At 33.6% G+C, this 18,064-nt stretch overlaps 1 protein-coding gene across 5 annotated transcripts in view; it reads left to right on the forward strand.

Moving 5' to 3' along the window:
- The window catches only part of LOC143191164 (uncharacterized), a 131,258-nt gene extending 117,676 nt beyond the window's left edge, over positions 1–13,582 (forward strand). For all 5 annotated transcript variants that reach the window (XM_076395996.1, XM_076395984.1, XM_076396005.1 and 2 more), the window contains exons 5-6: positions 6,940–7,083; positions 11,619–13,582. In XM_076395996.1, coding sequence (XP_076252111.1) covers positions 6,940–7,083; positions 11,619–11,748 — 274 coding nt within the window. In that variant the 3' untranslated portion in view covers positions 11,749–13,582. The remainder of the gene's footprint in view (positions 1–6,939; positions 7,084–11,618) is intronic.
- The last annotated feature ends 4,482 nt before the right edge of the window (positions 13,583–18,064 follow it).

The following is an 18,064-nucleotide window of genomic DNA, read 5'->3' on the forward strand; positions in this document are numbered from 1 at the left end:
CACTTCGTGCTGGAATACTCCTCCGTTTCGAGCGATAAGCGGGTTTCACGTGTGTTTTCAGAAGGTTAGAGTAGTATACAGCATTAATGGTACGTTGGGTGCGCAGGAAATCGAAGTACAGCAGGCCCTGGCGGTCCCAGAACACCGTACATAGAACCTTACCCGCGCACCTGGTTGTCTTCGCTTTGACTGGCGCCCCTTCCTCCTTCTTTCTCCACTCTTTAGACGACATCTTGCTTTCTGGTGTGTACTTATTTAGTAGTGTACTCATGTCTCGTCTGTAGTGAAGATTCGCGCTAAAAACTGTCCCCCTTTACCTCGTATAGCATCAGGAAGCGGCGACAAACTTTCAATCGCGTAAATTTTTGCTTGAAGTTCAACAGTTTAAGAACCCATCATGCTATTGTTTTGCGATATTGAAGGTGGTGAAAAGTTACTGTCATTTTAACGCCCACCTACATTAAAAAACGAATGACAATACGCTGAGCTACGGCGGTCGGCACTTGACGTTCACTCATGGTCGTAGCACGAGCGTGAAACATGCGCTATCGACGAAAACTATGCCATACTGTTCGTAAAGGACCCAGCTATCACATACTCAAGCCACGACCTTCAAAACGCAATATATGCGCGCCATAGCTCTAAACAGCTCTAAACTTGCCGAAAAAACGATATCAAACATCTTAAACGATTTCACAGACGCACATCACATAATCCTGAACGAACAATTCGGTTTCCGTGCAAACCATTCATGCTTTCATCAAGCTGCCGTACCAGGCAATGATAAAAGGTCGAAAAATAGGAGCCATATTCTTAAATGTCTCCAAAGTTTTCGACCAAATATGGCACCATGTCTAATATTTAAAGCTAAACAACTAGGTCTACCGAATGACTTAATATCCCTGATAGATTCATACTTGGGTGGTAGATCCTTCCAGGTGAGGATCGGTGACGCAGTCTCCTCTCTTAAACAAATCTCCGCAAGAGTCCCGCAAGGTGCTCCATTAGCCTCAGCCCTATTCAATCTTTATATGGCTGATTTCCCGCTCTATAAACTTTCCCACCCAGCATTCTATGTAGATGATACCACTTTCTTCACAACCGGATACTGTCCCGACGCAATATGCAATAGACTCCAAGTACAACTGAATCAAGCGATAGCACAGTACAAATTCTGGCGGCTTCAGATTGACCCGAGCAAAACCCAGGCTATTTTGTTCCACCGCAAGAAGGAGTTTCGCGACTATTGCCTCCAAATCGATAAAGTGCCTAGCCCTTGGCTCCAGAAAGTCTCATACCTCGGTCTCCAGTTCGACCGCAGATTCCAATGGTCTGCCCAAATCCAGCACACCATTTTCAAAGGAAATGGCGTGTACAGCCTATTATTTCCTCTACTCTGCAGAAAAACTCCCAATCCCACAGAAAGCGACTCTGTATAAAATGCTAGTCCGTCCAATCTGCCTCAATGGAGCACAGGTGTGGTACAAGTATGACACATGAGAGACAACTTGAACTGCTCCAAGTGTTTCAATTCAAAAAAGTTCGTGCGTTACTCAAAGTCCCATGGTTTATGAGGAACGTCAATACACACCTCGAATCAGGCATCCCGTTTGTGAAAAATATCATAAACATGCTCAGTGTGAGGTTCTCCATAGGAACCTTAGAACACGATAACACCCTAATAAAATCGCTACCCGTCCACAAACCCCGGTTGTAAACAAACTACGACAGTCCCAGTCGTAACCCAGGGTCTTTATCGCCCGCAAAACAATCATATCCCGAACCTGAAGCGACATCAGCCGAAGACCATTTGGTTCTAGCTGGTCATTTTAGTAAACGAAAAAAAGCCATCTACAGCGTTTGTCTCCACCATATTTGTACCACCCTCGTATATACAGCCGAACATAGAACCTCCTCCTTTTTTGAAGTCGGTTAATAATAATTGTTAGCAGTAAATTAATGATTGATCCAGGAGACAAGTTTTAATATTCAATAGATTTTTAAAAAATTGATGTTAATACTCCATCCGATATAAACCACTTTTGTAACCTGTAACTGTGTAACAGAGCTTTATCTATTATCGATATATCCACTACAAGGTTAAATTGCTGAAATAATTATGTTCGTCTAATTGATCATGTAAATATTTCACGAATACTCGTGAATTATTCAACGACCGACGAGCTGGAACACTAAATAACGAATCCGATCGATATTTCGGAAATGTGTGCTAGTTAAGCGCGAATTCATGTCGACGTTCAAGGCCTTCATTTCGTCGCCCTCGTCCCCTAAATTCGCTCCGAAGCTGGCGGGTACGGCATAAAAAAACCCTCGAAAAGATTTGCTCTTTTTCGGCGAACAGACAAAGTACAAAGTTAAATTGGACCGAGGGCCGTGGAAAGAGGACCAGACCAGCGAAAAAAAGCTCGTTCTATAACGAAGCTTCAAAGTAATCAGAGGGAGGATATAAAATACGGTCCGAGTTTATTTACGGAATGTTTTTTCCCTCGGCGACAAACTAATGAGGGTAATTGGAATTTCCATTTGGAAAAAACGGCATGTGATCTTCGCGTTACTTTGCAAGTATATTTACTTGAAAGAATGATATTTATTAAGTTTCTCGATCGTTGGAATAACAAAAACACAATTTGAAATGATGGGAACATCAAATATACCAAATGTACCGGAAAGTCATTATCGATTTTTCTAACAGATGTCGCTAGGCGTAAGTATGCAACATAGAGTAATAGAAATGCAATTCAATAGGGGACTCTGGCGCAAAATTTTGCTTTGCCCAACATCCAGAGGTCGCATAATTGGCCATTCAAGTAATTTGATTGGTTAATTTAAATCTCCATTATAGGCACCTGTAAGAAAAATATTTTACTGTGAAGACATTTGTAAATTTTTTCTGAAATAAATTTATTAAATAAAATTCAATTAAATATTAATAATTATATTAATAATATTAATTATATATTTATAATATGTAAAAGTAAATAAATATAAATATAATTGATAACAATAAATATATAATGTAAATTTATCTATAAAACATAAATATAATATAAAAATAAATATATCTATAATACATAAGTATTATACAAGATATAAGCAAAAAACATTGGTCCATTACAAATCAAAATTATCTCTTTCGTCTTTTTTCATTTTCATATTTTTTTAGTGCCATCAATTTAATCTATTATGGGTTTTATCAAAAGTATATAGCACACCTCATTATTTGTAATATTCTATATGGAAAATCATTTTGTAGTGTACAATTAAAATAACAGTTTTTGAATTTACATTTTTTAAAGATATTTCACAAAAATATGTTATGTTATCAGGGGATAAAATAAGAGTTTAAAAATTTAAAATTATTTAAAAGAAGATATTAAAATAGCCCTACTCATAGTATAATAAAACAATATTCTGGGGCATAAGATATTGCCTTGGCTCGCCTATTCATATAGGAACATCTGGAATTGAAGTTATAGGGTCATCCCCCGCTATTTTAATTATTTAAAGAGCCCCCATGTTCCTCCTCTTCACAATTTCCTAAAGGTCAATGAGATGAAAAAAGCTAAGTTATCTTAAACGATCAAATGACTTCTAAAACATACTAGCCGAGGATATGTGTTCCTGAATCCATTAGCTGGATCCAAAAAAAACTATCTTGGTTAATTAGCCTTAAGCCAATATATTTATAGTTATTAAATTGATGTCACTTTAACAAATTTGTTCTTACTTGAGCAATAACAACATTTTACAGCAATATTCCTGGTGTATTGAATATCGGTTGACCTACTCTTAGTAGATTTGCATTCAGGAGCTACTATTTATTTTATTGGAGCTGCAACTATTGATCCAAGAAGAAAAGTGTATACCCGTTTGCGTAGCTTCTTTCGGAAGGGGATTAATTTCTAAAATTAAAAAAATCAATATTTGATGTTTGAATATATATGAATAAACTTACCCCAACTTACAACAACAAAACATGATATAACGATCATAAATTTATTTGATACTTAATTCATTCGGTTTTTGGATTTCCAATATTATCAACCATTGTTTAATGACATCCAAATACTTCTTCGAACGAAAACGATTCTGCATATCTTTACTATCTGTGCATCCGGATACACAACACTTCCTAGATCAATAAATCACTTTACTTTTTGTGCTACCAACTTATATATACTAATGGACTAATAATTTCATCTCTAAACGCACTATTCCTTATGACAGCATACTGAAAATGGCGCTCAAAATAAATAAATAACAAACGTACCATAGAAACGAAGTGAGCCAATCAGATTCCGTCGCGACTTATAACGTAGCGATTAAAGCAAGTAATAAGTTAAAAGTAGCGACATCTACATGTTGGACGTCGCGAAACATTTCTCCAAAATTGCCTATTAAGTGAAATCTCTATTTCTCTATGTCTATAGATTGTTGGAGAATGTTACACATTAGGCACCCAACTTTCTGAAACCTAGATCTTCAGTTAAAATATAACGTAATGAGATGCTTAAGAGTTAATATCCTTTAGTATTTGAACTTATTACTTTCTTTCGAACTTCTAGGGTTGATTCTAGCAAATCAGAAATACTGTGATCTGGAACTGTAATAGTCTAACTAATGCTTGAAAACTAATATTTTATAAATGAAAGGGCCTATTGAAGAAATTAGGTATGACAGCAATTAGAAGTACAACGGCTGCAAATCTTTTTTTTGATATCATCTTTATTAGATATACTTATTATAACCCTAATAACTATAATATATATATATATATATATATATATATATATATATATATATATATATATATTAAATATATATATATAAATATATTTTAAAGTCTCCTTTTACCAACTGTGGGTTTATCTGGACTGGGCCTAAAATTTAACGTGGGCTCCGAACCACGGTCCTCAGCATTAAGCCTACCGACTGGCGAGTGACCAACTTTAGAAATCATCCCAGAAGACATCCGGTCTTACCCAGCCTGGTTACTGACGTGTCTGGGATCATTTTCCTTGACGGATTTTACACTCTTGCCTAGAACATTCAGAAATTTTAAACAATTACAAACATAAATTTACGACCATGCCCCAGCAGGATTCGAACCCGCGGCTATCGCAACAGTAGGAGGACCGTCCCATTGCCTTTACCACCAAACCGGCTATAAATTTATTTATTATTATATTTCATTTGTTCTTGGATTAATTCACAAACAAGACAAGTGTGAGATAAATACGTCAATATGTATTTCTAAATTTATCATAATCCTTTTTCAGTCTTCATCAGCCCCCATCAGCCCTTTTTATTATAACCTATATACTATACAGATTTTCGTAAATTAGTTTCAGAACTGAAATTAGTTTGTCTACCTAAATACCCTTGTTGTTTCTGGCACTTTTCCAGATAAAAGTATAAATAAGTTGGTTGCATGATAAAAAGAAATGATGTGAAGAAAAACCACTATGGAAAAAAATAGGTCGCCAAAACAGACCAAGAGGCATGATAGATTTATATGTTTCAGTCGTGTACGTGAAGCAGCCCAGAAGAACAATTTATAGAACCGAAACCATTCTGTGATGAAAATTATTTAAAAATGCAATTATTTTCGAATAATTAAAGTGTAAATTTAAGTCACCACAGCCATTAATATAGAACATTATTGTTGAAATTGGAAACGCTCCAATTATAAGCTATGTTTAATATGTTAATTATATAGATCAAAGGCAATTTATACTGCATATAATAATATACATTTCCAGTTATAAAAAATTATGTTTCTGCGCTAAACTTCGAAAATACATTAATTAAAATGTTTGATATCACAAACCTATATTTCAATAAATACATCCTGTCATTTATTAATTATTGAAATATAATCAGTAAAGCATCTAAGAGCTATAACATCTTAATTGAAAAGATCCCGGCCTACCATAGTAAAACACATTTTTTTTGGCAAAATTCATTTTTTTTATTCAACATAATTTCCTTCAAGGGTGATACACTGATTATAGCGACCTTCCAACTTTTCGATACCATTTTTGTAGTACGATTTATCCTTTGCTTCAAAATAGGCCTCAGTTTTGTCGATCACCTCTTCATTTGACGAAAATTTCAGTAAATGTACAGGATTAATTACGCTTGATCAACTTCAAACACTGCTCCGAATCATCAACTCGTCTTTGTTTTTGGTCAAAAGTGAGCTCGCGCGGCACCCACCTTGCACAGAGCTTTCTCATACCCAAATATTCGTGAATTATATAATGTACACTTTCAGTTGATATCTTAAGAATGTCTGCTATTTCATTCAGTTTCAATTTACGGTCGTTCAAAATCATTTTGTGGGTTTTTTAATGTTTCCGTCGGTAACAACCTCTTTTAGGCGTCCACTCTGTTCACCGTCTTCGGCGCTCATTTCACCACGTCTAAACTTAGCATACCAATCCTTGATGGTTGATTTTCCTGGGGCAGCAGGAAACTCGGCATCAAGCCAAGTTTTTACTTCAACTGTTTTTTTTTCCTTCATAAAGCAATATTTTATCAACACGCGAAATTCCTTTTTATCAATTTTTTTTCACAATAACAAAATTTGCTTCACTCAAAATGCTGTAATTCACAAACTAATAATCCGACTACTATTAAATTTATACACGCATCTTTTGGGGGTTAAGGCCAACTAAAAACATATGGATTTAGTCATCATTTATTCATTTGGTCAGGCCGGGGACTTTTCAATTGACCTGTTATATTTCCTGAATAGATGACGTTAAAAAAGCATTAAATTTAATGAATATTAAATAATTCAGGAATATAATCATTGAAAAATAATTAAATTAATTAATAAACCATGTTAGACCATTAGAATTACTAAATTTTAAAAATTAATATTGGTTATATTGGTTTATTCTTTTGTTACAGAGGCGTTCTAGCCCCAGCGCCGGTGGCTCAACAATCCCCAGTTGAACAATCGTTCGGATCGATTCGATCGTTGACAATGGGGCGGGAGGTTGCCAGTTTTCCCATGTCAAGAACACCCACTCCACCACCCACCGCTTCCGAAAGGTTCGTATAAAATATGTTCTTTCTTTCTTGTCCGCTTTGCTACCAAAAAGCCATAGCAACGTATTACTGTTAAGCAATTAGGAAAAAGCATAATGATTTTTTTATAACATCTTACGGTTAGCACAATCTTAATTTACAATTAATTTATTACTACTTTTCCTATATACTTGGATTAATTCACAAGCAAGATGAGTGCCAGAAAATACATCAATATGTATTCCTCAATTATAAAATTATAATAACTTAGAGCTATATTTGACACTAAAGGTATACATTTTATATAAGTGCGTATGGTTTGATTCGCTTCAATCTTGTTGTATTGCTTCCACGTTAGTATGATTTAGTAATCTTATTTCGTGTTTCAAGGCGAAATCTTGGATAACTTCGCAAATCCATTTGATTTCCAGGTCATCGTGCACGATGACCTGGAAGACTGAAGAACCTGAAGAACTGCAGTTCTTCGTTGGTTACGTAGCTATACGTATTGGTAATCAATCGAAGAATTTTGTTTTGACAGCGTTGGATGACTAGTTGATTTGAATTTTTAGTGCAACCCCATATTTGCACCCCATAGGTCCAAATTGGCTTTATGATAGTCTTATAGATCAACCTATTTGAATTTAAATCAAGTTGAAAGTATCTTCCGACTAACCAGTATAGTTGTTTTATTTTGGTTCTAATGTGTTTTGTGTCAATCTTTTTTTATTAAAAACACAGAGATTATACGAATTTGTATTGTTATCGTTAAAATGCAATTCGGCATAAACCTTAACTGGATTTGAAAGCAAATTACCTTAACTTTTTTAAACAAATTTTTTATACAACATTTTTTTAAATTATTTAATTATTACATTGTTACTAGTCGTTTCCGTCTAAACTGCAATTTGTCTTTATGATAATTTAAATTTAGGTACATAACTAGGAGGACACTACACAAGATCAGATGATTTTATTCTTTTGAATCTGTGTCCTGTTCTGGTGGTATCCAAAAGCTGCAATACTTCAATATTCTCATGAGAATTGAGTCTTTTTTCATGTCCCCTTGCAATTCTCTTGATTTCTTGAATGTCTATGGGTATCTAAAAGTCTCGATGTAGATAATCAGTCCTATAGTATTTGGGTACGCCCACAATACTTCTCAGGACTTTACTCTGAAACATTTGTATTTTATTTATGTTACTCTTTGCAGAACATCCCCATAATTGAACTCCGTATGTCCATATAGGTTCCAGTTTTGCTTATATAATAACAATTTATTATGTACTGATAATTGTGATTTTCTTCCAATTAGCCAGTACATTTTCCTATTATTCAATTTCCGTTCTTTTCTTTTCTTCTTTATATGTTCCTTTCAGCGAAGTTTTGCAACAAGATTCATTCCTGAGATATTTAGCGTTGTTGCTATATGTAATGATATTATTATTTAATGTTATTGATGCTTGTATGGTCTGTTTATAGGTGAACTGCACATACACAGATTTACTTTCATTAATTCTTATTTTCCAAGCTTGTGTCCATTTACTTATATTGCCACTTGCCTGTTGTAATTTTCATGAGGCTTCCTCACTATTGTCTCTGACAGCTATAATCGCAGTATCATCAGCAAATGTAGCCATCATAATATTCTCAATTTATGGTATATCCAAGTATACAGTAGATAAAGCATTGGTCCCAGTACACTTCCTTGTGGTACTCCTGCTTTAGCTTCTTTTATTGTAGGATAAGCTTCTTCTTGTTTGACTCTAAACATTCTGATTGTAATATACGATTTTAATAGTTCGGTGTATTGTTTTGGTAGCATTTTCTGTAGTTTATGAACAAGGCCTTCATGCCAAATCTTATCAAAGGCTTGTGGTACATCTAAAAATATAGCTGAGCATACTTTTTTATTTTCGTAGGCTTTTTCAATAACATCTGTTACTCTGTGGACTTGGTCAATTGTTGAATGCTTGTTAATAAACCCAAACTGGTGTGTTGGTATTAGGTTTTTTCTCTCTCTGATCATACAATATTAATCATAACCATCATCATGGGTCAACATCATCACAAATACTTAAATCTGTTAACGGTCAATTTCTTTTAGTGCTTCCTGAAACATTTACCTTTAAAATGACATTTCATATGAGGTTTCTTTGACACTGTCAGAGATATGCAGCCCTAAAACCACCTATAGTCTATTCAAAGTTTATTTCTATATGCGTCATCAAAATGTTTTATGTATTGCCTGTCGCAATTTGTAAAGTCGTTTTAGAATCAGACGATATTTTTCTTCTCATTTTATTCTAGTTAAAAAGAAACACAATACTGTCTTAGTTCTATCACGTAAACGAATGAACCTGTCAAAGTCGTCCAGTTGTCAGACGTATGCAAAATTCTTGAAAGCAATAGTGAAAGAGGTTATATCTATAACTATTATGGCTGTATAATGAACTGTATTTTGTAGATATATTATAATGTTAAAATAAATTATATTTGATAACATTTTGGTCGATTATTTTATTTAGATTAGAATTTTGTTGTATGCCAAAGCCAAACTGAACTAAAACTCAGAGTTGATGCGGCAACATTGCGACGTTTTGACGTCACAAATTTCGATGACGCATATACAAATAAATTTTGAATAGACTATATAATAATTACAGTAAAAAAGCCTCAATAGTCAATATATGTTAAATACTAAAATATTCCTGCAAAATTAAAGAACAAGGGAGTTTCTGAAGAGGTATAAATTATTCCCCAAGGAGAAAAGTAAATACGGCAACGGTTGGTTCTAATTATGTCCCTTTTCTTGAAATATTAAAATTTTTATTTGTACTTATATAGCCGCCAGGAAAAAAGTCTGCAAATTGAGGTTGATGTATTATTACAGCTTTAATTTTAGGTTATTGCAGCAGTAACTTGGAATACTTTATTTTACTTGGATGTTTTATTAAAAATAGCTATAGTACAAGAAAAAATATTCTTTAATAAATAAAACAGCTTGAAACAAATATAAGATCTAGTTATTTGAATTTTGTAACTTATTTTTTATTAAATCAAACTTTATATAATATCGAATAACCGTTAAATTAAGGTGACTAATCTTCAAGAATAATGTAAAACTTTTTAGATGTTAATTAGATAGTCATTGGTATGAATCGATTCAAATTATTTCATGGTCTACTCAAGCATGTAATAATTTAAAGTATTAAATTTTAAATTAATTGTAATTTAAGGACAATTTAATATTTTTAAAATAAAATGGAAACATTTCATAGAGATGTAAATATTTATCAGATATAAAATTGGATTGGAAGATACAATTGGATGGTAAATTATAAGTGAATCCAAAATGTTTCAAATTTTATGTTTTCATTGGTACCTCAGAACAAATATATAACAGGTCAATTGAAAAGTCCCCGGCCTGGCACATAGATGGCGCTACTAGAAATTTTTTTATTAGCCCTAACCCTCAAAAGATGCGTGTATAAATTTGACGGCTGTCGGATCATGACTTTATGAAATGTAGCATTTTGAGTGAAGCAACTTTTGTTATTGTGAAAAAAAATGGATAAAAAAGAATTTCGCGTGTTGCGAAATAAAATAAAAAACAAAATAAAATATTGCCTTTTGAAGGGAAAAAATACACAAAATGATTTTGAATGACCGTAAATTGAAATTTAATGAAATAGCAGACACTCTAAAGATATCAACTGAACATGTACATCGTATCATTCACGAATATTTGGGTATGAGAAAGCTCTGTGCAAAGTTGGTGCCGCGCGAGCTCACTTTTGACCAAAAACAACTACGAGTTGATAATTCGGAGCAGTGTTTGAAGATGATCAAGCATATTATACCCGAGTTTTTGCGTCGATATGTGACAATGGATGAAACATGACTCCATCATTTCACCCTGAAATCCAATCGACAGTCATCGGAGTGGACTGCACACGATGAACCCGCTCCAAAGCAAGGTTGGCAAGGTTATGGAGTCTGTATTTTGGTATGCTCATGGAATAATTTTCATTGACTAGCTTGAAAAAGGAAGGACCATCAGCACTATTACATAGCGTTATTGGACCGTTTGAAGCACAAAATCGCCGAAAAACGGTCGCATTTGAAGAAAAAGAAAGTGCTGCTTGTCCAAGACAATGCACTGTGTCACAAGTCAGTAAAAACGATAGCAAAAGTCCATGAATTGGGCTTCGAATTACCAGCGACTATTTCCTGTTCTCAGATCTCAAAAGAATGTTCGCTGGGAAGAAATTCTCGTTGAATGAAGAGGCGATCGCCGAAACTGAAGCCTATTTGAAGCAAAGGACAAATCGTACTACAAAAATGGTATCGAAAAGTTGGAGGGTCGCTATAATCATGTATCACCCTTGAAGGGAATTATGTTGAATAAAAAAAACTAATTTTGCAAAAAAAAATGTTTTACTATGGTAGGCCGGGGACTTTTCAATTAATCTGTAACATAGATATTCTATAATGTTTAAATTTAACGTTGTGTTCAAATTTCAAGTACCGTTCATGAATTTTCTTTGTTATTTTAGATCTCAAAATATGATTAATGTTCCCGACGAGCAAAAATTGGTGGAGTCTCAGTTCGAGACGGTTCCAGTTCACAAAGAAGGACCGAGAAAATCGGTATCCATAGTACTGCCCGCCGAAGAGAAGGGATGACTAGTAGACGTCTAGCTTGTACCGCTGGAGAGAATTCATACAGATCAATCATAATCATCATCAGTAAACATTACTTTGCCTAATTTGCAACAAAATAAAAGACGTAGGTTATGCATGTTATTTAAGTAAGTTAGGAAAGTCGATACGTCATTATTAATCATACTTTTAATTGTGATTCTTAACGATATTTAATAGGATGTTAGACAGTAAAATTACTAGACTGAAAGTATCTTATACATTTTCGTTTTTTTTTATTCCTAATTTTAAGATTGTATAGAATTAAGTTTTTGTTTTATTTTTTTCTATATTAGAATGCAAATGGTGTAATATGCACACATCATTATCCTAACCTGGGTAATATAACATTGTCTCGCTAATGCAGTATTAAACATCGTTAATCTAAAAAAGCCAACTTGACCTCGTGATTCCACGAGCTATTCAAGGCTGAAAGACGAGATAAAACTAACCCCTTAACAATCTTTTTTAACGTTTACACGCTAATCCTATTCGGAGAACATAAATACCGTGCAGAAAATGGGTCATCTGATATTTATATGGGTTCTGAATCCTTTTTACCTCGAACAAATTAAAGTACATACTTGGTTTTAATTTCATTTTATATCTGTGCCAAAATCGTCTTTAAACCTATGGCTGTTAGTTTCCTTAAAAGGAAATCAAAAGGATGTTCAATATGTTATATGAAATCTATACAGAAATGAGAAATAAAAAAGTATTTAATATTGTGTGTGCAGCTACAAGAAGTAGTTTCACAAATTATGTATTAAGTACATAGCATTCCATACAAACATCTAAAAACTTACAATATGATCAACATAAAAAATATTAAATGCTTTTTATTTATGCTCTATGTTGTACCATCTTAAAACTCGATAATTGGTTTAATATATTGCAACTTTCTTTGAGTATTCTTTTATCGTAATTTTAGAACTGTTAATTAAAAATAATTGATTTAATTTAACAAAAAATTGCTCAAATATTGTCGATTGTAAAATAATTAGATTCATGTTCGTTCATAGAATTCTTATCAATATTAAACAATTTATCGAATATTGTATACTAAATTTCATATACATATGAGTGAACATTATTTATATTTTTCATTTGTTCATTTTACTTTGTCTATTAAACGTTTTTGAATGGTAAACATATCCTAACATACTCCGCGTTCATTGTCTAAGCAATCATTTTAACAAACTTTTCATAAATCCTAAAACAAGAATTATTTTGTACTACTAAATAGTTGTCCAATTTTTAAGTAATTGATGTTAATAAGATTGCATACACCAAAATATAGTGACACTTGAAAATCGATTTCAAATTAAAAGCAGGAGTTTTTTATATTAATATGTTTCCCATGATAAAACCTGTGATTTTTTTCTTGATTTACCTTTTTATTTGAAATTAATTAAAGAAAGACTTGCTTGTACGAAGTTACTAATTATAAAAAATATTGCTGTAAATAATCGTCATCAATTAGGGTTAAGGTAGATGAATCAAAAGTCATATGCATTTGTTGCTTTGATATTTTTCTAAAGTGAAGCCGTTCTTGAATCAGTCCCCCTTGCGGTTAACACAAGTTAAAAAATGTGTAATATTATTATTGTTGAGTCTGATTACATATATAAGGTTATTGTAGGTAATTGTATTAAGAATAGTATAGTGTAAACACTCCCACATTATTAGATTGAATTATTTTAAATGTCAAATTTGTCAGATTCTCTATACTCTTGTTTGCTCATAAACAATATTAGTGTCAATATTTAGTTCAAATGTTAACGTTTATAATAGAATAAATTTATGACGTATTATTAAACTGTTTTTTATTTTCAATTCCAGTTCAGTTCCAACCTTCGTGGAGTGAAGACGTATTTTCAATACGCTCCAAGCTCTAGAAAGATACTTTTCTTTAAAAAAACCCAGTATTTTATTACAGTTATTTAATTGAGATTTAAAAACGCATAACAGATGCGGCTATCCGTCTCTCAGCGAACCTAAAGTGTAGTGAATACGTGTTTACGTGACCAGACAAAAAGACTGCATCTCATTTTTATTAGTGCTTTAAAATTATCTCCCCTTATTTTACAACAGTCCTTTTGAAATTCATTTATTGTATTTTAGGTCAAAAAGTAGTGCAAGAAATAATACGTAAGTGAAAAATGAAGTGCGTGAAATAAACAATGTATTTATTTTAATTTATTATCCTCTGGAAATAAATAAAATAAAATATTAAAAATCTAAAAATGGCAAACCACAGCGATTTAACCAAATCACCTGCGCACTTTGACATAAGATTAAAACAATCAGCAATAACTCAAACTCCACCATCAGAATGGACTACAGTCATTAATAAAAAACGATTGAGAAGCCCAGAAGAAGAAATTGCGAGAAAACAAACAAGGATTAGTGACTATTGTGTACAGAAACCAATAGAGACAAAAAACAGCTTTAGCGACCTATCGGGAGAAATTGAAGAGAATATACAAACAAGCCCTGAAAAAGTTGTTCCCAAACCACCACCAATAACAGTTTATAAGGTAGGAGTAATAAAACACATCCATGACCTATTGAAAACCATCACTACGAACTACACAATTAAAACAGTGAGCTATGAAACAATAAAAATTCAATTGTTGGAAGCGGAGCACTTTAAAGTCCTAGTAAAAGAAATCGACGAAAGAAAGACCCAGTACCATACATTCAGGCCTAAATCCGAGAGAACATTTAAATTCGTGTTAAAAAGATTACATCACGGGACGGACTTTAACACCATCAAGGTAGCCCTAGCTGAACAAGGCCACGAGGTCGTAAATGTTCAAAATATACATCGCACAACAAAAAAACCTCTGCCTATGTTCTATGTCGATTTAAAACCTAATGAAAATAATAAGGCGGTGTATGAAATGACAAATTAGAAAACAACATTATTAAATGCGAACCACCACACACAAAAAGAACTATACCACAATGCACGAGGTCTCAAGCGCACGGGTACACAAAAACTTATTGTGGCAAATCATTTAGATGCGTAAAAGGTGCAGGTGAACACAATTCAGGAGATTGCACTCGCAAAGTTCGCGATGAAAAAGTGAAATGTGCTAACTGTAACGGAAATCATCCAGCGAACTACAAGGGTTGCGTAGTTCACAAACAACTGCCGCAGAAACTATATCCTGCCTTAAGAGAAAAAAGGCATCAACCGCAACATAAACAATCCACACCAGACCAAGTCAACCAGACATAACTTATGCGCAAATGGTTGAAAATGGTTCAAAACAAAAGTGAGAAACTACATCACAACCTACTGAAACTAGCAGCAACATCTTTAAATTAGAAAACATGATGGCCAAACTAATGGATGAAATGAGTACGATGCTTGATCTACTCACAACCGTCGTCAGCAAACTTGCCTAATGCCTGAAACCATTAGCTACAAAATCGCCGTCTGGAATGCCAGTGGGCTCCAACAACACGCCAGGGATCTAAAAATGTTCGTAACTGAACAAAATATTGATATTATGATGGTTTCCGAAACACATTTTACGGACAAACATTATTTGAAAATTCCCAAATATAAACTTTATCATACAAATCACCCTGATGATAAAGCACATGGTGGTACAGCCATCACCATTCGAGATGATATAAAGCATTTCGAAAAAGAAAAATTCCGCAAAGACTACTTGCAAGCAACCAGTATAACCATAGAGGAAGTCCATGGATCATTAACAATGTCTGCAATTTATTGCCCACCCAAACATAACAACAAGGCAGAACAATTTCAAGAATTCTTCAGTACGCTAGATAATAGATTTATAGCCGGAGGAGATTACAATGCAAAACATTTAATGTGGGGTTCAAGAATAATAATCTCAAAAGGTAGAGAACTGCTAAAAGCAATAAAGACAGATAATTTACAACATATCTCTACTGGTAAACCAACATATTGGCCTTCAGATAGAAATAAAAAGCCGGATACTATAGATTTCTGTATTACAAAAAATATTGATACAAAAAGTGTCATGCCGAATCATGTTTTGACCTGTCTTCTGATTATTCACCAATAATAGTAACACTTTTTTCAAAGATTGCCATCAAAGATAAACCCCTTCTCTGTGCAATAATAAAACTAACTGGTCCTCATTTAGAGAAAACTTAGACCGAATCATCTCTCTAAACTTATCGTTACAAACTGAAATTGACATAGAAATGGCAGCAATAAACATTACAAAAAATATACAGGAGGCAGCATATCCCACGACTCCTAATAATGAAACATTTCCAAGAAAAAATACACATATATCATGTTCGATACAGAAAAAGATAAACCTTTCCAATCTCAGCTACATAAAGATGATGAAAATAAAATTACTAGCTTTCTGGATTTGCCATTTCAAATGGACTTACCGCACGAGAAATTAACGGTCAAAAAAGTTAAGGAAACAATAATGAGAGAAATTAATATTAAAAAAGCTCCTAGTTATGACTTAATTACTGGTAAAATTTTAAAAGAACTATCAGAAAAGGGTGTGAAACTATTAACTAAATGCTATAACTATTAATTAAATGCTATGCTACGAATTAATTACTTCCTTAGCATCTGGAAAGTAGCTAAAATACTAATGATTCTTAAACCAGGAAAAATACCAGAAGATGTGACCTCCTACCGCCCTATAAGTTTATTACCGATAATCTCGAAAGTTTTCGAGAAACTATATATCAAGAAGCTAAACTATATAATAGAAAAAAGAAAAATTATCCCAAAACATCAGTTTGGGTTTCGCACTAAGGATGGGACTATAGAACAAATGCACAGATTTGTAAACAAAATTAACACTGACCTAAATTCCAAAAGATATTGTTCAGCTGCTTTTCTAGATATATCTCAGGCTTTTGACAAAGTATGGCATACGGGCTTGCAGGTTAAACTAAAGAAACTTCTTCCTCATCCGGACTATCAGTTACATAAATCGTCAAATCCCATGGACATTTTATTGTAAATCAAGGCGATGAACATACTGAATTCAATCCCATATATTCAGAAGTTCCGCAAGGTAGTGTACTGGGTCCAGTACTGTATCTTCTGTATACGGCCGATCTGCCCACCACAAAAATAACTACTGTGGCAACATACGCAGACGACCCAGCAATCTTGGCATCCCATGAAGATCCGGTCACAGCATCAATATACCTACAAACCCACCTGGAGCAAATACAATTATGGTTGAAGGCATGGCGCATTAAAGTCAATGAAACAAAATCCACCCATGTAACGTTTACCCTGCGTAGAAGAACATGTCCACCAGTGAATATCAATCATCGTCAACTCCCCCAAGCAGAGCGAGTTAAATATCTTGGTATACACTTAGATCGACGCTTAACCTGGAAGAAGCACATACTCTATAAATGAAAACAACATCGACTGGAATTATATCAAATGTATTGGTTCATCGGGCACAAATCCAAGTTATCATTAGATAACAAGGTGTTGCTATATAGTCTGTATACTCAAGCCTATTTGGTCATATGGAATCCAACTATGGGGTACCGCTAGCAAATCTGATTATCCATCATTCAACGGTTTCAAAATAAAGTGTTGCGTGCCATTGTTGATGCTCCGTACTATATTTCAAATAAAGTGATACAACGCGATATTCCTCTAGAACCTATAACGAGTGTAATTCAACGTGTTTGTGTGAAGTACTTCGAAAGAGTGTCAGTGCATCCCAATGTACTCGCTAATCAGCTAAATATCCGACGTGATAGTGAAGTGCGTAGACTAAAACGTTTAACACCACCTGATCTGATTACTGGACATATATAGACTTTAGAATAAGACTAATTAATTAAGATAATATTTTATACAGAAGATCGCTTAAGGAAGTGATTTTCTGCATGCCATGTAAATATAATATAGACATAAGAAATACGTATTGCCTATAGGGCAGATTGTGGAATCACAAAGAGTAAAAGAAAAAAAAATTCAATTCCCTTTTTGTTAAATAACTATTTGAATGACGAACTGAAAAACAAGCATATTTGGTTCTAATGCTCTAATAGAAGGACCCTGTAATATAAATTTCTTAGTCTATTCCATTAAAAATGTCTACATAAAATAGTTGTTAGCGTTATTTGTTTTTTTGTTTGAAATTTTAAACGGAATCAAACTAATTGAATAATTCACCACAATTCGCTAAATGTTTCAAATTACCAGACAACATCCTAAAGCTATAATAAAAATTCATGATGTAATGCAGTCGGCAGCCATGTCCGATCATTATCCACTCATGGGAATCAT

Source organism: Rhynchophorus ferrugineus, unplaced genomic scaffold, assembly GCF_030347505.1.
Source record: "Rhynchophorus ferrugineus isolate W39M unplaced genomic scaffold, kcgeb_rfMv2 rfM1, whole genome shotgun sequence".
In the NCBI taxonomy this organism is placed as follows: domain Eukaryota; kingdom Metazoa; phylum Arthropoda; class Insecta; order Coleoptera; family Curculionidae; genus Rhynchophorus; species Rhynchophorus ferrugineus.